At 49.3% G+C, this 18,619-nt stretch overlaps 5 protein-coding genes across 5 annotated transcripts; 3 read left to right on the top strand and 2 right to left on the bottom strand.

Annotated features, from left to right (window-relative positions):
• Positions 1-100: 100 nt before the first annotated feature.
• Positions 101-4,329, top strand: J7337_000577 (uncharacterized protein; the record flags this gene model as incomplete). The annotated part of the gene is made up of 2 exons (XM_044818326.1): positions 101-523; positions 874-4,329. The coding sequence occupies 2 exons, from the start codon at positions 101-103 to the stop codon at positions 4,327-4,329; spliced, it is 3,879 nt and encodes a 1,292-aa protein (XP_044686028.1).
• Positions 4,330-5,041: 712 nt separating this feature from the next.
• Positions 5,042-7,699, bottom strand: J7337_000576 (uncharacterized protein; the record flags this gene model as incomplete). The annotated part of the gene is made up of 4 exons (XM_044818325.1): positions 5,042-5,353; positions 5,420-7,072; positions 7,157-7,543; positions 7,601-7,699. 4 exons carry the CDS (start codon positions 7,697-7,699, stop codon positions 5,042-5,044), a joined length of 2,451 nt encoding a protein of 816 aa, XP_044686027.1.
• A 1,991-nt stretch (positions 7,700-9,690) lies between these two features.
• J7337_000575 (uncharacterized protein) lies at positions 9,691-12,134 on the top strand (the record flags this gene model as incomplete). The annotated part of the gene is made up of 2 exons (XM_044818324.1): positions 9,691-9,772; positions 9,853-12,134. The coding sequence occupies 2 exons, from the start codon at positions 9,691-9,693 to the stop codon at positions 12,132-12,134; spliced, it is 2,364 nt and encodes a 787-aa protein (XP_044686026.1).
• Positions 12,135-12,823: 689 nt separating this feature from the next.
• On the bottom strand, positions 12,824-13,233 carry J7337_000574 (uncharacterized protein; the record flags this gene model as incomplete). Its single annotated transcript, XM_044818323.1, has 2 exons — positions 12,824-12,889; positions 13,003-13,233. 2 exons carry the CDS (start codon positions 13,231-13,233, stop codon positions 12,824-12,826), a joined length of 297 nt encoding a protein of 98 aa, XP_044686025.1.
• A 2,397-nt stretch (positions 13,234-15,630) lies between these two features.
• J7337_000573 (uncharacterized protein) lies at positions 15,631-18,499 on the top strand (the record flags this gene model as incomplete). The annotated part of the gene is made up of 3 exons (XM_044818322.1): positions 15,631-17,638; positions 17,687-18,118; positions 18,171-18,499. 3 exons carry the CDS (start codon positions 15,631-15,633, stop codon positions 18,497-18,499), a joined length of 2,769 nt encoding a protein of 922 aa, XP_044686024.1.
• Positions 18,500-18,619: the final 120 nt, after the last annotated feature.

The raw sequence follows: 18,619 nt of genomic DNA, 5'->3' as shown, positions 1-18,619 counted from the left end.
TTTTCACTCTACATGCTTGATGACCCATCAAGCCAGTTGTTTCTTTCTGTGCCTCCCGTTCTGACTCATCGCTGCTATTCAGTAGCGCGTCAGATGAGGGATGGTTATCCCAGAGAATCAAGGGGCCGGCGCCTCTGGTTCAGCCGTCACCCCGGGAGCACCAATAGCCAGTGGTAGAAGCGAGGCCGACGTGCACATGGCAGATGATCTGGATTATGAACCCTCAGAGGCCTCTAGCCATGACCCTGCAGCGGCTCTGCTCGATGCCATCTCCCAGCCATCGAAAAAAAGGCGCCAGTCAATGGATTGCAAGGCTGTTCAGCAAACTAAGAAAGCTAAGCTTGATAAAGCCCATCTTCCAGGCCCGGCGGCTCAGAGTCCTGTGAAGGATCGAGCCAAGCAGCTTCCGGAACAGATATGGCAACATATCTTCACTCTTGTACCACCCAGTGACCTGGGTCGTTTGTTGGCTGTCAACAAACTATTCCATGCCTTTCTTAGCCCCCTTTCCACTCATCCCCAAGTATGTTATGATGATGTACCGTCATCCTTTCCTTTACTGAAGCCAGATACAATCTGGCAAGCTTCAAGAAGACTGTTTTGGCCGCGTATGCCTGCACCCCTAAAAGGGAAATCGGAGATTCAGATGTGGCGTCTTGTTTGTTCTGTGTCTTGCCAACTCTGTGATTTGCGGAGCCAGAGAAAGCTACCATCTTCGAACAACGAAGCTTGGTGTCGTGGTCCAGGTCCGAGTGACGTCTGTCCCATTTTCCCCTTTGGTGTCTTCGCGTGCGGAAATTGCCTGAAGAAAAAGGGCATCAAGGTAGGTGTTGCCAGGATTCTTCCCGGATGCAATTCTAACGTCAGCAATAGGAACTAGAACTTCTCTTGTCTTCTTCATTTCCATCTGTTCTGCTCCCAGCTCTTCCTCCAGTGCTTGTGGATGCCGATATGCATGTTATACATCCCCGTGTCATACAAGCAGGGACTGTGCCGCCACACATCCAGGTTACGAAACTCTTCTGGTCGGAGCATGTTGAACAAATCAAGCTGGAATTCGAAAATGTCAAGGCACTTGGATCTGCTGCTGCCGAAGAGTGGATAAAAGGTCTAGAGATCCGAGGAAAGCAGGCTCTAGCTGATGCCTCTCGTTGGGAAAAATGGGCCAATACAGGTGGGATGGCTCAGTTTCAAGCACCAAAGACTGCTGCCAAAGCAGAAGCTCCATTCTCATTTACGCCTCTGGCTCTTTCAGCACCCATTGGTAAGGCTTCATCAGATCCCGCTCAATCAATAATGCCATCGGAGGCTAATCTCCGTCCCTTACACACTTCGGTTCAGCAAAAACGGACGAAGGAGGAGGCAGCTCACCTTAAGGCTCAAAGGCGGGCCGACATTGAGAATCGAGCCATGCTACTTGATCCTCCGTTGACTGCAAATGTTCTAGCTCATATTCCATCCTTCCAGGCAGCACTCCAAATCATCACGCCGCTTGATGATCACGCATGGGAACTCTTGAAGCCCCGTCTTCTCGCTCAGAGGGTAGAAGCGGAGCTGCGAGAGAAGCAAAGTTATAGCAACCTCCGAAAACTTGAAGACAAGCTTCCAACAATGGAGGCTGATGAAAAGCCCGCTAGTGAACCAAGAGAAGTTACAGACCAGGAATGGGATGATATTCAGGGGCCTGTTCGAGCGCGCATATCGGAATATGCAGACGAAATCATCGAAGGATGGAACAACGGCGCCAAGGTTAAGAGAAAGAACTGTCCGCAATATGCCGCTGATGTGCTGCTGTACGTTCGTAAGAGGTTCTATGCCGAAGTCACAAAGGACACTGCTGCCACAATCGCGGCAGGGAAGAAGCCGATAGTCGAGCCCCCCGGGGGGCCCTGGACTCAACGGTTGACATTAGAGAACATGAAGTGGGTCTTTGATGTCAAAATCAAACCACGCACTGAGCCTATGCGCAAGGAGTTGTTTCTTTGTAACAGCTGCCTCGGTGTGAATGGAGTCTTGAAATTCTTTGGGTTCGAGGGTGTACTTCAACACTATGCAGCCAAGCACACAGTTGCTCTCAGTCTGGGAAACATTGTCGTGCACTGGAGAGCGGAGTGGCCAGAAGTGCCTCCTTTTAGTCCTGACCCTCTCACCAAAGAGAAAGCCTATCATGACAACGAGCCACGGAGCGCACTCGCGTCAAATGCCCCAATTCAACAAAGCTATTCTGCCTTTCAACCGGATACACCAGCAGGATATCCTCTGCCTGTTTACGGCGCAGAAGCACCGCAATTCTCGTTCTACAGTTCCAGACCTCCAATCTTTCCTATACCTGCATATGGGCAAGGTTCAGCCCATACCCACGGCCCATCTTACTCAACGACAACATATTACGACCCTGCAACATATTCTTCGTACCCAGGACCATTTTCTTCGGGGATGGCACATATCTCTCAAAGACAATTGAACAGCTACACAAGACCTCAAGTTCCTAACCCTTCCGACGGTGCATCATATCCCAACTACTACGATAGCAATAGCATCGCCTCAGCCAACAGCATTCGTCAACACCAACACGAAAAATTCGTCAGGGGCACACAATCTGTCTGGTCAAAGGTTGGGCATCATAAGAAGATCCCACCTGCCGTCAGGGCTTACGTCGCCATTTACCATGCCAACAAAGTGTTCGAGGAGTCTGAGAGTGAGAGCCTACCGTTGTCGCTGTTCATTGAAGCTACATCGAAAAACAAGAAATTACGCAGTCTGAGGGCTCTCAATGGAGTTTCTTGCAAGGTGTGCAACGACGGCAACATCTTCCACGTACCTCAACTCGCCAGACATTTCGAAATAGAGCATGTCGAAAAGCCCCGGAGTCAAGGACGAGCACATATGGATTGGCGAACAGAAATGATAAAAATGCCTGAAAGCGAGCGAATGGCTGGACTGGAAATCAAGACTCGGGGAGACTCTGTCTTGTACACTCTTGTCAAGGAGGCTCTTCCCTGGGCATTCGAACAAGCCTTCATAGACAAATATGCTTTGAAGCCTGTGCAAACAACGCCCAATAACATTCCACCTCCGCAAGTGTCAGTGCAGACGCCAGCTCAGATCTTCACGGCTGTGCCAAACAATCGGTCAAGGGAAGAACGCCAGCAAAGTGATGTCGGGCATGTGATAGAACAAGCACAGCAGTCAGGTTATGCGGATCTGGGAAGTCAGTCTCTGGCATCAAGTCGACTGGATCTGCGTTTTCCCTCACATATCGAGTCTGAGCCAGACATACCACATCTTCGTCCTGCAAGCGAGGTTTATGGTCGAAAGATGGTCGCGGCTAGACAGAAACAGGGGAAGCCTGGATCCCAAGCCGCCGATAGTGCTTCAACGTTTGGCGACTACTCACCACCGTACTTCGAAAAGCCTCAAGATTCACGTAGCCAAAGCAACAAGGTTGACGTCGGAGTCGAGACTGGGCAGGAAGTCACCACCTATCATGTTTCATATCCCACAGGGCCGCAGAACAAGGCTCATTGGCGCGAAGAAAAATCATCCGATTACCGTGACGTCCGAGAACAGCGTTACTCAGGCCCAGAACCAGCTAGTCCTCGTAACAGAAGTGCCTCGGTTGGCGACCGGCCTCAGGACCGTCCTCCGTTAGTGGCCCTCTCGACCGCTGCAGCACCTAGCTACGCGGAGGTCGAAAGAGGGGGGCGTGAAGAACCTCATGTGGCCCATAACCCCCATATGGTTGAAGAGGAGGAGGTCATATACGTTGATGAATCCGGACGGGAGATCGGAAGAGGTCTCAGAGCCCGAAATACCCTTCCGCAGGAATCCAGATATGGCCCGGTCAACACTGAAAGGTTTGGCGAACATACCCGACCCTCACCCTCATGGTCTAACGACCATAGCCAATTCTATCATAGAGAACCTATCCCGCGGTCTCAATATGCACCACAAGAGCACCACTTCGATTCTCCATCTGGTTCTGATCATTTCTATCTTAATTGTCACAGTACTCGTCCTCCACTAGAGCTTTCAGACGCATACAAAGTCGTTGAGACTCATCATCCGGACGGCAACTACTTCATCAGGCGCCCTGTACGGCAGGCTGGTAGATCATACCATGCCTATGAGACTAGACAGCCACGACCAGAGCAGAGCATGTTCCCTCAACGAGAGATAGCTCAAGGCTTTTCGGGTTACAACTTGAGTTATGAGGCAGATCCTTATATTCGGAGTCGATGTACTTTTATGACTAATTATAACAACAACCCACGATATCCGTCTGGTGTAGCAAGGGGGACACCAGCGGACCATGGGAGCCAGCGATGATTTACTCAATATACTTCGGCGCCGTAATGGGGGGAATGGCACCAACTAATTAGTGCCGATTCGTGTATACATATCTATATATGCAAGCTGCAACACCATGTGTATAATGTCTTTCTTCATTTAAAGTCAGTCCCTTCCTCAAGCAGTTCAGAGAACGTATTCATCGTTTGACAGATATTATAAAAGTAGTACATTGTGTGTATTCTGCTAGGACGACGAGCCGAGTTTGGTTTGCCTTTTTTTTTACATACATACATACATCCATACATACATCCATACATACAAGCCCTCCTCTTGTATTCCGATCCGTCTTCTCGTCAGAGCCATTATCAGGAACTAAAGCTGAGTCTGGCCGCAATTCCAATGCCAGTTGGTGATGTACAAGATAAGAGGGAAAACGATGATAATGAAAAGAACAATATTACAACACTCTTTTCTTCTCTCGTTTCTCTCCTTCATTCTGCTTCTCATGCTCTGCTCCATTGAGGAGCAGAGCAGTCAAGATTGGTTCATGAGCCCGAGCCCTTGACCAAAAGCGATCGACACTGTTTGGTGTTTCCAAGTTATGTTCCGCCTTTCTCCTTCGAGTCTATCCTTCCATCCGTATATGGCTGTTACTGGTCTTCTTATCTTCATTATTCTCAGGTTGAACGGGACGCTGTCGCATAGTGGCCATTTGCCAGAAACCCATAGATCAAAATCAGTGCTGAATCTACAACACCTCACCAATGATCTTAGCGGCCTCACGATAGGTTTGAAGCAGGCGCTCGCACTTCTCGCGCTCCTTCTTGACGCCATCATCCTCGTAAAGGAGCTCCTCAAAGAGAGATTCCTTGTAGAGCTCGCTAACAAGGCGGTTCTGAACGACGTCCTTACAGTGGTTAACGAGGAGGTGCATGACAGCTTTAGGGACCTGGTCGGCAATGGACTCGCGAACAATGTTGAAGTAGGAAGAGATTAGAGCTCGGATAAGCTCCGTCTCCATGGCCTCGCGATCTGTCATAGCTGGCTCCGCGGATTCACCCTGGTGGTGGGGGTTAGTTTCGTGTGAGAAGAGGAGACCGGGCACCTGTAGATCCTCGGAACTTACCATTTGGGATGCCAAGCCGTAGTTCTTCCCTGTTCTATCGTACAAGTCATCCTCGGGGGCCATTGTTGTCGCTGTAGATGGCCGGGCAAACTCCCTCTCCCGGCGCACAATAGGGAAGCTAGTCTCCGAGTTTTGGCTGATATGTCGTCCGTTGGGCATATTGGGCATGGCGCCAGGGCTTGGAAGCGGACCGCCGATGGTCTGGCCATCCTTGCCGAAAAAGTAGTTCAAGAAGGAATCTCGGGCACCTCCGAGTCCCTGTTGGTTGAGTCGAGCAGGTGAAGCTGAACGAAGAGTGCCATTTAAATGCGTCGCGTTCATAGTGGCAGCAAGGCTGGAGGTTCCGTTCTCTCGGACTGAAAGAGAAGGCGATATGCTTCGAGGAGGCTTCGTGGCCTTTGCTCTTCCTGACTTGGTCTTCTCAAGCTTATCAGAAGGGCCACTGACACCGTCCTCATTTTCAGGGCCATCACCGTCAGCCTCAAGCTCCTGCAGACGCCGCTTTTCTCTGCGCTCGCGCTCCTCCTGGATCAGCCTTTTCCTTTCTCGCTCCTGCTTTGCGCTGACTACGTTACTCATGGCGGCAGCTGCGCCGAGGAAGTTAGGGTGATTAGTATTGATATAGGCGCGCTGGATAGAGATGAGTGATTCGACATATGATGAAGCAGGACCAAGACGCTCACGGAGCAAGTCTGAGACCGTCTCAATGAGCTTGGCCTGAAGTCTGGGGTATCGTGAAAGCTCAGTGGAGCCACAAGTGTGGCAAATCTTGATCAGCTCTTCGTACACAAGTTCAACACAACGTTGACTAGGAATTTCCAGAAGCTTGATCTGGGGCTTGACCAGAAGATCGAAAGCCATTTCCGGCACAAAAAGACTGGGTCGGGGTCCAGTGGAGTTTCGAATAGCGGTCCGGATATCAAGGGCGGAGAGGTTGGATGTAGGGTCGATGGTGTCAAGTGCGCTGCCGAAGACCGAATTGAAAATGTAGTAAATACGAGCGCCGCCACATAACTCCTTGGTGGAAATCTCGGTCGAGGTACCGTCAATGGAAGAAATGAAAGAGTTGGCGAAGCGCGTCATTTGCTGAAGGATGAGAGAGCCACGGTGCTCCTTTCCACTGAAATGCATGTCACCATAACTGGCCAACTCCTGTTGCGTCTGCCCCATAAGAGTGTTGAGTCGGGCTTTGATGTCGGGCAAACGCTCACGGATATGACCCATTAGCGTAGTGTTGAGGGTCTTAGCCAGGTAGTGAGTGCCACAGCGAATGGAGATGTTACGATAGGCAGGATGGTGCTTGAAAAAGTCAGCCTCGGCCTGGAGAGCATCCTCCATAGGCTTGTTTCCTTGAATATCCTGCTGCGATCGATTGACCACGCCGATGAAGCCAAGCTTTAGAGGATAGACGCGGCCCGAAAGAATATCTAGAGCGTTTGTGCCATGATCCATGAGGTCGACCTTTGTCAAGACACCAATAGTCCTTCGGCCAAGGGGGTCAACATGGCGGGCGAGTTTAAGGGCTTCCGAGTTAACGATGTCGACGTTGGCGGGAGACACGGCGAGGATAATACTGTTAGGCTTGGCAATATATTCTGAAATGAGGTTTCGAGTCTGCTTCTCGATATCGGTAGGCTGGTCGCCAATGGGGACCTATGGAATGGTGGTTATGGTCAGTGATATTCAGGGGTTCAACGAAGCTCAGGATTATGGAGATAGAAAGAACAGGAAACTCACCTTGGTCAGTCCAGGCAGATCTACCAGAGTCAAGTTAAGGACATGAGGAGAGTAGATCTTGAGGTTGATAGGTTGTCGGTTGATACCCTTGTTGTTGCCGGCAACTCGGGATGTCTCGTTCTCAATCTCGCGCTTTACATCGCCAAAATCGTTGAACCTCCGGTTGGGGATGTGGTGGAACTCTGCCCACTCGGAACGGCGAGCAGCACCGGGGGATCGATAAGGATCGCTTGCAGGGTCGGGAGCGTTTTCATCTTCGGTAACGTTGATGAGCTGAAGGATCAGGGGACGACGAGTGCAGATGCCGGCTCCGCGCGGTAGAAAATCTCGGCCGACGATATTCTCAAGGACAGATGATTTGCCTGCAGATTGGGAACCGACAACAACCTAGGCAACGGTCAGTAAGTGCTAGAGTAGCCAATTCAGGTAGCAAAAACCGCATACAATCTGAGGGAGATCCAAAGAGTCACTGCCAATGGTATTGAAAACCAAGTCTTGCAGCTTGTTGACTGTGGTGAGCAGATCCTCGCCAAGAGCAGCCATGATGATAAGAGTCCGATTTTGTGACGAGCGAGTTTGAGATTTACCGATGACAGAAACAACAGGACAGGACTGGACTGGACTGGACTGGACAGTAGAGTCAAGTGAAGCGTCCGTCACGAAACCCAAGACAGACACAAGGACACGGAGGATGTTCCGAATAATGCGCGCGTTGTCGCTAAATTCAAAATCCGTCGTCAGTTCCGGGAGTTCATGCGGTTCGGTCTGGGAGGCTCAGGCTCAGGCTGAGGATGGCTTTGCTTTGCTTTGCTTTGCTTCGCTTTGCGCAGTGGAGTCGAGAGCACTTTTGGGGTGATTCACGTGTATTTGCATAATGTTCAACCACCCCAGGCCAAGGTAATGTACCTAGGTAGGTATGGATACCTCTAGCACCTATTTTTTTAGGCCTTGCAATGCCTAGCTCTAGGCCGCTTTACTGGCTCCACCGGAGGTTTTTCGGCTGTGAGGTGCCTCCCCTAGGACCTAGGTACCACACTGACCGCTTTCACACCCACCTACCTTACCTTAGGTACCTAGGTAGTTTACCTAAGGTAGGTAGGGACTTAGGTACCTATTCCGGCGTTGCAGAGCCCTTCCATGCCACGTCACCAGCCACACCTGACAGGATGTTCTTATCCACCACTAGGTGCTTTAACGAGGTTCGCCATAAGGCCTGACTTTTCTACTGTACTAAAGGAAACATGAAGATGGCAATAGATGCACTAGATATCAGCCAGAAGACCAGTACAGACACGGAATCATGAGTACTTTCGGTAGCCCCGGCCCCTTGCCAACTACAAAGCCAACACCGTGAGTTTGACATCGTCTACTGAGAACAATTCACTAAACAATTGCGTCCTTCTGAGCAGACCACAGCGTGGAAGCTTCCCTCTGGATCATGATGGTGAGTGGGCTGTACAAGCCAACACATCCAATGGAACAATTTTGACCAAAGTAACTGCAGGCGAGTGCAAGACTTATATGGCAAAGTACCTTTCATGTATGAAAAAGGTGCGAGGTCTAAATGACGAAGAATGTCGCGACCTTGCAAAGGCGTATCTATCGTGCAGAATGGACAGGTGAGCGAGCCTATAATGCTTTGACTTATTACGCATACACGTAGTCAAATATCTCGGAACAAAGCGGGCTAATAGCGACGGGTATTTCAGAAACTTGATGGCCAGGGACGAATTCAAAAACCTTGGTTTCACAGAATCTCCACCTCCTTCAGCTGTAAAAGCAACGCTAGAGGGCGATAAGGGAACCAAGCATTGAAAGAAGAGACTGCCTACCTAGGTGCCTAGTTAATACGTTTTCCCCCAAATACCTACCTGCCTACCTACCTTAGGTATGTAAGTATGGAAATCGACGATGACAATTTGAGGAGTTGACTCTTGTGCACACTGCCTTATAGTTAGTTACCAATGTAACGGCCTTGAGGTACAGAGACTCTAATTCCTGACTAAAGATAGGTGACATTCGAGCAAATGAGAGCAATACACATCAAACCTCCAGTCCCCGCTTCAACTACTGTATCATAAGAACCTAACAGATGGCGGTGGACGATTATTATCCACCATGGAAATTTAAAGGAACTGCCATGTACTGACTCCCTGCACCTCGCAAAGCTTCTAACAACAATTATCAACGAAATCATAAGTTTTCGTATTCCTGTCTCATACTTAGACAGAGGCTTTTGTTGCTGGTGGTGATGCTCTGACGCAACCAAACCAGTAGTCCAACATCGCGTTGCCTGGTCAACCCCAGCCGGCTCGATTTGCGACCACCATTAAAACTATCGACCACTACCTAACTACTTCATACCTATCTACTACCTTAATAAAGCTGCCTTACCTTATCCCTCATCACTCTCTATACCTTGACAAAACCCCTCCGTATTTGCCGTCTTGGCCACCTCCTTAACCCTTTGTCTACCGGACACAATATTCTTCCTCCATACCGCATAAAATATCTTCCCTCATCTTCTGGCAAAGATGCCAGGCACAGCAAGGACGATGGAGCCGAAGCGCAAGGTGACTCCTCCGTCACCTTCTTACATGACAGACGAGCAGTTCGGTATGACACACGGAATTGAGTATGGCGATCAAAGTCCTTGGCTAATTTCTCCCTCTGCTGAATAGCCTCCTACCTCGCAGGTCTTCGGTCAAACCGAGTCGCCAGGCCTGGAGGTGCAAGACCTCAACCAGCCGGTGCTCGTCCAGTTCCTAGCCGCTCGAGTTTGCACCGACATAGTACGGGCCGATTCACGCATGATCTTGCTTCTCCTGCCGAGAGCGCACCACCTATTCTCGACCGTAAGGACTCGAAAAGTCCTAGTGTTGCTGGTGGCAGTCTTGCCTCTAGATACTCTACCATCAGCAGAAAAAGCCCAGATTACTATCCAACTTCAGCTACAAACCCTTTGAGGCCATCCGACGTTGTTCCCTCAGCCACATACATGGAACGAGGTCAAAGATGGATGGAGAAGGAAGAGGCAAGCTCATTGCGCGACGCAATGGAGGAGATGGACATAAGGAAGAGTACAAAATCGCCTGTTCAGGAGACACCTGAGGATGATACTCGTCTATATAATGCTGCTCTCGATGAAGCTGCTGAGCTTGTCTGGCAACATCAGCATGGGACGCCTTCTCCCCGTCCCGAAGGGCCCTACCGCTATAAGCCACATCTCAGAAAGAATAGCTACGCCCATGCTCGTACTGCTAGTGTCGGTGGTACGCGATCATGCTCAGGCAGTTCTTCGGATGGTGAAGGCGTCGAACGTGAAAGCCGACCTGAGTTAGAGCAGAGGCAGCCAAGCATACAGCCAGATCACAAACACAAGACATACGGCAGTATTGGTCGTTCAGGCAAGGCTCCAGAGCAGAGACGCCAGGGAAGTCTGAAAAGAAACATTAGCGGGGAAGTAGGGCGTCCCTTTTCTGGAGATCAGATTTGGGAAGAGCCTGAAGTCTCAACTTCTGATAACATGAGCTTTTCTGGTCGTGCATCACCCGAGAAGCTTGGCAACCGAGCTCAGGCGGCCACAAACCGAGTCCGCTTTGATCCAACCCGGGAAAAAGAAGAAAAGGCCAAGCCCCTTGAGCGAGTTGAAATACACCGCAATCCTCCCACACGCTCTCGCAATCCTCTCTATACAAGAAACCTCTCCAACGACGGCTCCGTCTCTGTCGATGACAAGGTAGAGAGAAAGAACGGCATGGAAGTTCGGAGTCAGGACATTCGCGCGGCCACGAGCATGCGCTTGAAAGATCGCAGCCCAAACCTCCCGGAACCCACAGCCGTCAGTGACAGTCCGGGACGGCCCATTGTAAGCTTCGACGCCAACTGGAAAGCCCCGGACGAGTCCACTGATACCACCCCAGACCGGTCGCTTCCGGCAACCCCCAGCAGGTCCTCCTCCTCCTTCGCCCAGCCGGAGAAACCCATGGCGGTACCTAGTATCGTTGTGGCGGAGGAAAGTTCGCCGATGCCCAGGGCGCCAACGGGAACGAAAATCCCGTCGATCTGCATAGACGAGACATCCCATAACCCTAGAGGCTCCGTACCATCGATCAGCGTCCCCGATATTGCTATCAATGAGGCTCCGGGTAAGGGAGGCAGCATTCCTGCAATCATAGCCCCTGACGACAAAAGGAATTTAACCTCCCGTCCGCTACCTGATCCCGATGTTAGGGGAGCACCCCGTTCTGCTCAAAAGCCTCGTGGCCATTGGTCCCCAGCCCCTGGCAGCAATAGGCGAGCCGTCACGATTTGCCATGAATGTGGCATGCCCATTGAAGGGCGTTTTGTGGCCCTGGCGGGAAGCAATGAACGATTCCATCCGCAGTGTTTCAGCTGCTATACTTGTGGTACTAACCTACAGGCGATGGAAATTAGCCATGAGCCTGATCATCTTCGTCAGGAGCGGCTTGATCGCATCAGACGTCGCGCGGCTGGCGAGATGCTCGAAGAGGAGCCGGGCAAAACGATGTCCGAAGACGGAGATGAGCGTCTGCGATTCTTTTGTCACCTCGATTGGCATGAGCTGTTTGCGCCGCGTTGCAAGCACTGCCAGACCCCTATTCTCGGTGAACACATAGTAGCTCTTGGAGCTCACTGGCACTATGGACACTTCTTCTGTGCCGAATGTGGTGACCCATTCGACCACGGCATGACACATATCGAGAAGGATGGCTATGCGTGGTGTATCAACTGCCAGACGAAGCGCACCGAACGACGAGCTCCGAAGTGCAGGAAATGCCGTACAGCTGTCATCGGACAGTATATCCAAGCGCTAGGCGGAGAGTGGCATGAGCATTGCTTCCGATGCGCCGAGTGTCAGGGCGGTTTCGACGATGGCCAAATCTTCACTAAGCATGTGCCCGAAGGCACTATCGTGCTCTGTACTGGATGCCGAGCTATGGAACTCAAAGCGTAATGATGATGATGTGTGTGATTTCGGCGTGCGTGTTTTCATTTTTGCATGCGTTTCTTTCGTGGTTGGTCTGTTTCCTTTCAGGTTTGCCCGTCAGCATATGATTTGTTTTGTGTTTCTGATTGGTCTTCACGAGTCTTTCCAGGGGAGCGGCGCACTCAGCGCTTGACTTAATCATGCAGATTGGCTCATTGGAACATCTTAGCCATAAGGCAGGATAGACACGGCGCGAACTGTGAGTCAGTGATTTCAACTTTTAATGGCCAACACAAACTTCGGTTCCGTCTACTTCATACACATCAAGTTATCTCCCCCATGTCTATGTGATCCTGACACATTGTTATTTGATAAACGTTATCTTAAAGAGCAAGATTGGACGGGCTTATTCTCTATGAGGCCAACCCACGCAGCTCGTTTGTACCGCTGCTGCGAAGGAAGATATGAGAAAACCACATAGTGTATCACACGAGTCACAACGGGAAATAGGGGGACATTGTGTTGGTTGGGTAGTGTTTTGTCTGTCGTAAATCATTTGTCGACTTATTGTTTCAGTCTTCCTCTCGTCTGATGTACGCAAAGCCAAAAGTACAACCAGGTTCAATCGAAATCCAGTTCAAGAATATCATTCTTGTGTGTTCACCTCTTTTGAGATCTTCCTCCTGGTCATTGTTCCTCGGAGTTCCCCCTCTCTATTACTGTGCAGATCCGCCGACCTGCTCCTGGTGGACCTCGAGGGTATCGCCATCCTGCATCTCGAGCTACGGGATGTAACTTGTCAGCATGTGTGATCTCTCCAGAGAGTTTTCAGTAGGGCACAATTTGAAGCTGGGTATCAAACATCCGTGCCTGCTATAGGAAAGGGAAAACGTACCGCATCGGGTGTATCAGTGGGTTGGACTCGCGTGCCGTCGAAAAGAAATCGCACGGAGCTGGTCGCCTTTCCCTGGCGCTCGCAAAAGGCGCCCATAAGCTTCTCCAGCTTTGTGGTACGCTTGATCTTGAAGAAGACCTCGTTGTTGTTGTCGGTGACCTTGATGTTGAGGTGCTCGGAGTTGGCGGGTGCCTGCTCACCAGGAGTCCCGTTTTCGTTCTCGTTGGACATTTTGAATTGGTCTAGATGGAAGCTATGCACTAAATACGAAACAGGGTCAGCGCGTGGCTCGAGGTGAAGTGCAGGAGTGAAAGTGTGGCGAGATATCGCAATAATCATAGTGTTACCTTAGCACGATGGTCGTTGATGGCAAGTTTGGCAAGTGGGGGTGATGATCGCGTTATGCGCGTTTGGCTGGCAAGAGATACGGAGTAGAGCGGCGAGCTACGAGCGGCGGCGAGAATGTGTGTGCGAGGGGGGAATGGTTGAACAGATCTGTTGTTGGTGGGAGGTGTAAAAGACTATGGTGGGTGATGAGCCTACTAAGATAGAAAGATTAGAAGGCAATCAGCCTTAAACTTACCTACTAAGGTCAGTTGCCTCTCGCGCTTCGTTCAGCAGCACTGAGTTGAAGTCAAGTGGGAGAAGGAACTAGGCCAACTCTAACAGTGTAAGTGGGGCCGGGAGGTAAACTACGGTTTTTGATTGGTTATCTGCAGGTTGATCGAATCCCTTCTACTCTTCTTACCCTATACTTAAGGTATTATATTAAGTAGTTATTAAAACCTTAATATATTAAGTTTTTTTACTATTAATACTCCTGTTTATTATCTTAGTATTAGTTATTATTTTATAAAGTAAATATACTTAATTAAGTAAATTTTATTTAATTAATTATAGCTTTATTTACTTATTAAAAGGCTTTTTTAACTTTTAAATAAAACTCTTTTTTATATATAAAATCTTTTTTATTTTATATAATTAACTTAATAGATTTTCTTAAGTAATTTTATTATATATAAACTTTAAATACTACTTATAATACTTTATAAGCTTACTTATTAATACTTAACTTATAAGTTAATAAAGATATAGTTTATAAGTATATTAATACTTTAAATCTAAAAATTATATTTATTCTTTAACTTATAATAATATAAGTCTTTTTGATACGTGATAATCACAGCCCTCCCGGTTAGCGGGGTATAGTTAGTCCGGGCCTTGGTGTTTATCCCACAACACCAAGGCCCACTCTCAGAATTGACCCGTATGACCCTTCTGAATACCTTCATTTGCCTTACGAGCTGTGATTCGGTATCACATAATGTCTATTTATCATTATCACACACAAGTCAAGACATCTGCGTAAACATTTATATTATCACAGTTAATATATCTGTTTAATATCTACTTAGTCATATTTTAATACGCAAGACCACCACGCTGCAAGTTATTATACCCGACCATGGTTTGTCTCGCGATACACGACAGAGTAAACGCTCGGGAGAAGCTAATGGATAACCACAGGCCCCGAAAGATGATGATGTTAAGGCTAAGCCTGCTTGTCACGCACGTGCAGTAAGTTCCAAAGCCAATGATATTAGAGTGACCGATGTGATCTGACACATGTGCAGTGTGCAATTCAAAGTATTCCCCCTAAGACACGAGAATACAAGATGAAGACGAAATACTGACCCAAGTACAACAAGACTGTCTTACCAGCAATGGCTACAACGAGGCCAAGTGCCAAACTGCAATCAAGCGGCTTTACGAATGCTGTGAAGCATTTTACGAACGCTACGGCGAAGATGCGTCTACTGTGAGCTGCCCGAAGCCCAATCTTCTCAAGCTCAAGATGAAGCAACTCCGGGAGGAAACTAAATGATATGTAACGCTCGTCCTTGGGGTGTCCGCCGGTTTGGGAAACGCTGGCAACTTGAATGATGAGCGCCGAATCTCTTCTAGGCGATCGTTGAGCACGCAAGAGGCCTCATGGACCTGAACAAGCATTGAAGGCCTGTTCCGAGACTCTAATACGAATGCCGATGACATTATGATAGAGAAGAAGAAAAGAAAATTAAATTTGCTGTTTAGTGGAGACGTACTTGAACCAGAACAGTGCTGAGTACGACCAATCCTCTAAAATACACTGTACAATACGCGCGCGTGCAATCGCGGCTGTTTTCTTTTAGCGCAAAAGTCCGAGCTTGCTCAAAAGGCAGGTTTATTACGGAGGTACGGAGTACACAGTCATGATTTCACTATCCAATGAGAAGCACTAACGAAAGGAAAGTACGTACCGCCTAGAGCTCCAACCCACGCGCCAGTGCAGTAGCAACCAAAACAATTCTTTGATTCTCTACCTCTGAGTACTTGTATCAAACCTACTTACCTACACAAGCATCCTCGGCAAACTTCACTAGCATAATCCTTCCCTGACACTCACAAAAGCGATACACGCGACAAGATACCCGTTCCAATCTTGGGCATGCCTATGGTTTTAATCGATCTTTACGTTTGACCTGCCGGCCGAAACCTGCCGAAAAGGGTTGTTGCTTCTTCGCGCTGTGTACCAAACCATACACTCGACTTGACAATCCCCAAGACAGACCAACCTGAGTCACTGAAATGGCACCTGTCGAGGCAGAGAAATTTCTATCTTATGAAGCCGGGCCCGAGGTCGAAGAGTTCGCCAACGCGCTCGACGACTGTCTCTCCCCTCCTCTCTCAAACGAAGAACGACGAGAACGAATACTAGGCCTACCTAGAAAATACTACGAGAATGCCCTTCGACGCCTAGCACAGGTTCGACCGCGTATGATGCGCAACGGTCAAGACGATGTCGACATGGATGTAGACGATGATGTTGCTAATAGCAACCCTGCCTCAGCAGAGCTTGTCAAACGTCTCGAGAGGGAAGCGCAGACATGGGATCTATTGCGCAGGCTTCTTCCACTGAGATATGCTAGTTCTGATGACGGGCAGAGCGCTTCCAGAGCCGAACAGAGCTCCGTGGGTTCAGGAAGCTTGTTTAAGAGTTTCCTTGCTAGTGATTCCTCGGCGCGCGAACGACAAGCAGTCATACAATGGCTCCAGAGCAATGCTTCTTCGGGACCGGATATCAACGAGCTTGCGCATGAACTCCAGCAAAATGCCGACCGTGGAGATATCATCGCTCACGGCTGGCTTCACACTCGCTCTTCAATCAAGCTTAGGAAGAGCGTAACAGCCTGGCCCCATCTACTGGATCGCCAGTCACCAGCTATCGCGACCTCATTTCACACCTCAGATGGCTCACCTCTGGTGACACAGCTGGACCCAGACGCTGCGACTCGCCAGGGGCGAAAACTTGAACCGCAAGATGAGTATTTTGAGCGTGCCATTTGGTTAGGTTGCTGGGAACATCTTCGCCGAGGATCAAGCTTGGACACTATCCGTGAATGGTGCCAAGAACGAACCGAAATGTGGCGGGCTATCTCGACCTCTGCGATACTTCTTTCAGCCGATGACAGCCAGGAAGTGACCGATACTAAACCAGCATCACTCGCTCTCTGGCGACGAATGTGCTTCAGCTTGTCTCGATCTGGTGGCTGTGATGACTATGAGCGTGCGGTATATGGTGTCCTATCAGGAGACATCCCGAGCGTCGAGAAAGTTGCCCTGAACTGGGATGATTTTCTTTTCGCGAACTACAATGCATTGCTACGCACACAGCTTGACAACTACATACTTGGACAATGCCCAGTCGACGTTGCTTCAAACCTCACACAATCCTTTCCTTCATTTGACGCTATTCAATTTCACGGGGAGCCAAGTACAGTTGACATGCGTCTAATTCGAGCTCTTGAAGCCAACCCCCAGATCAAAGACGAAGCGAACGAACCCAATAAAGCGTTGCAGGCATCATTAATTTCCAAGGAAATTGGTCAATATCTTTATCAGCAGGGCTTGATCATTTCTTCTGACGCAAATCACAACGAGTCAGCACTGTACAGATCAGAGCCTAGTAAGCTTGAGGTAAACAAGGAGAGGTTCTTTCAGTCTACGCAGCACTATGGTCTGCGGATCGTCGCACATATCTACGTCCTCATCAACCTCTTGGATAAGCTGAACTTGAAGGGCGATTCTCTAGCCCCTGCCTTTTCTCCTCCTGAAACGAGACGTTCCCAACAGAACCTCATTGCCGGGTACGCGAATTATCTTCGCCTTGCTGAGTTTCATGAATTAATACCTCTTTACTGTTCGATTTTGGAACCCCCACGGTCATATGAGGTGCTTAGCTACAACCTCATTCCCGAAAATGAGGCGAGCCGACGTTTACTACAGTTGAGACTTATTAGGAAAGCTGGTATCGACGTGCTGGAGTTTGTCAAGACTCAGGCATGGCTTTTGTTCGATAATTTGGGTCCGGCGCAGCATGGATGTCCTGCCAAGGAAGGATTTAGCATCATTGAGCCTGGCCCACCTACTTCACGCAGCGGTCGCCCTGTGAGACCCGATTTCTTTGGCGATGATGAAAGATTCGTTGATCAGGCACATGAGAACCTCATCCGATCACTAGAGTGGCTGGTACTAGTGCAAGAGACATGGCCCAACGTGTTGTCTATGGGGACCAAGATCTACAAATTCTTTTTGCGTGAGTTGTTTTGCTATAAGTAATGTTCGAAAACTGACAACGCCGTAGGCAATATGCACCTCAGCGCTGCTCGTCAGCTGATGAAGCGAGTTCCATTCTCAGAGGTCCTTCATGCAGCTACGGAAGAAAATGCCGACGAGATGGAGTTATACGAAGACATTCCCGAGTTTTGGGCGAGGCAACTTGATCGGAGAGGTATTCGGGACGTGACACCACAACAAGCACTTTCAGATGCCCGAAATTTCCGTGAATTGGAGAATCTAGTGCGAGCCCTGGATAGCTTGGAGACGGTCGCGTCGCTAGCCGAGCTTAAAAATGAGTACGCCGACCGAAATAGAAAACGCTGGAGCATGATATTAACGAGAGACAGGGACCAAAAGAGAAGCCGGGAGTTCTGGAACGCTATTGGTGACGAAGTCAAGAACACAAAAGAAAACATGCAGCCTCTTCTCAAGAACTGGCTCCTGGTGGGCATTGAGGGTAAGTGAGCCCCTATCATCAGGCCATATCTCAGTGCTGACACACAAATTAGAAGGCGATCAAGAACTACGAGATCTCCGTCAAGCTTATCTCCCCGAAACAGTTCTAGCATATGTTGGCACGCTGCACTTTGCTGGAACTGGCTTGTCTCGAGACAACCTCTTGGAGTGTATGGAGCTTGCTTCCATCATTGCAGAGCGCGATTCGGATCTGTCGGTTGCATTCTTAGAAGCTGGAAGAATGAAGGAGCTGGTGGAGGTCTTTGCTGCCAGCAGCAAGGCATTGGCCATCAGCACTGGTGAAAAGAGAACGGCGAGCACTGGCAGCAAGAAGCTGCGAGAGATGGGTTGGTCCCGGGATCTGTGGTCTGTCAGGCCATAAAAGGTTTCCTTCCATTCTGCCATCCCTCGCATCTGTTGACTGATTGTCGAGTTGTTATTTCGTTACCTGAGCGTCGACTCCAGCAAGTACGCAAGGATCTGTCAATTCTCAGTTGGTGAA

The sequence above is a fragment of the Fusarium musae genome, chromosome 1, assembly GCF_019915245.1.
Source record: "Fusarium musae strain F31 chromosome 1, whole genome shotgun sequence".
NCBI classification, from domain to species: Eukaryota; Fungi; Ascomycota; class Sordariomycetes; order Hypocreales; family Nectriaceae; genus Fusarium; species Fusarium musae.
This window is presented reverse-complemented; position numbering and strand designations above follow the sequence as displayed.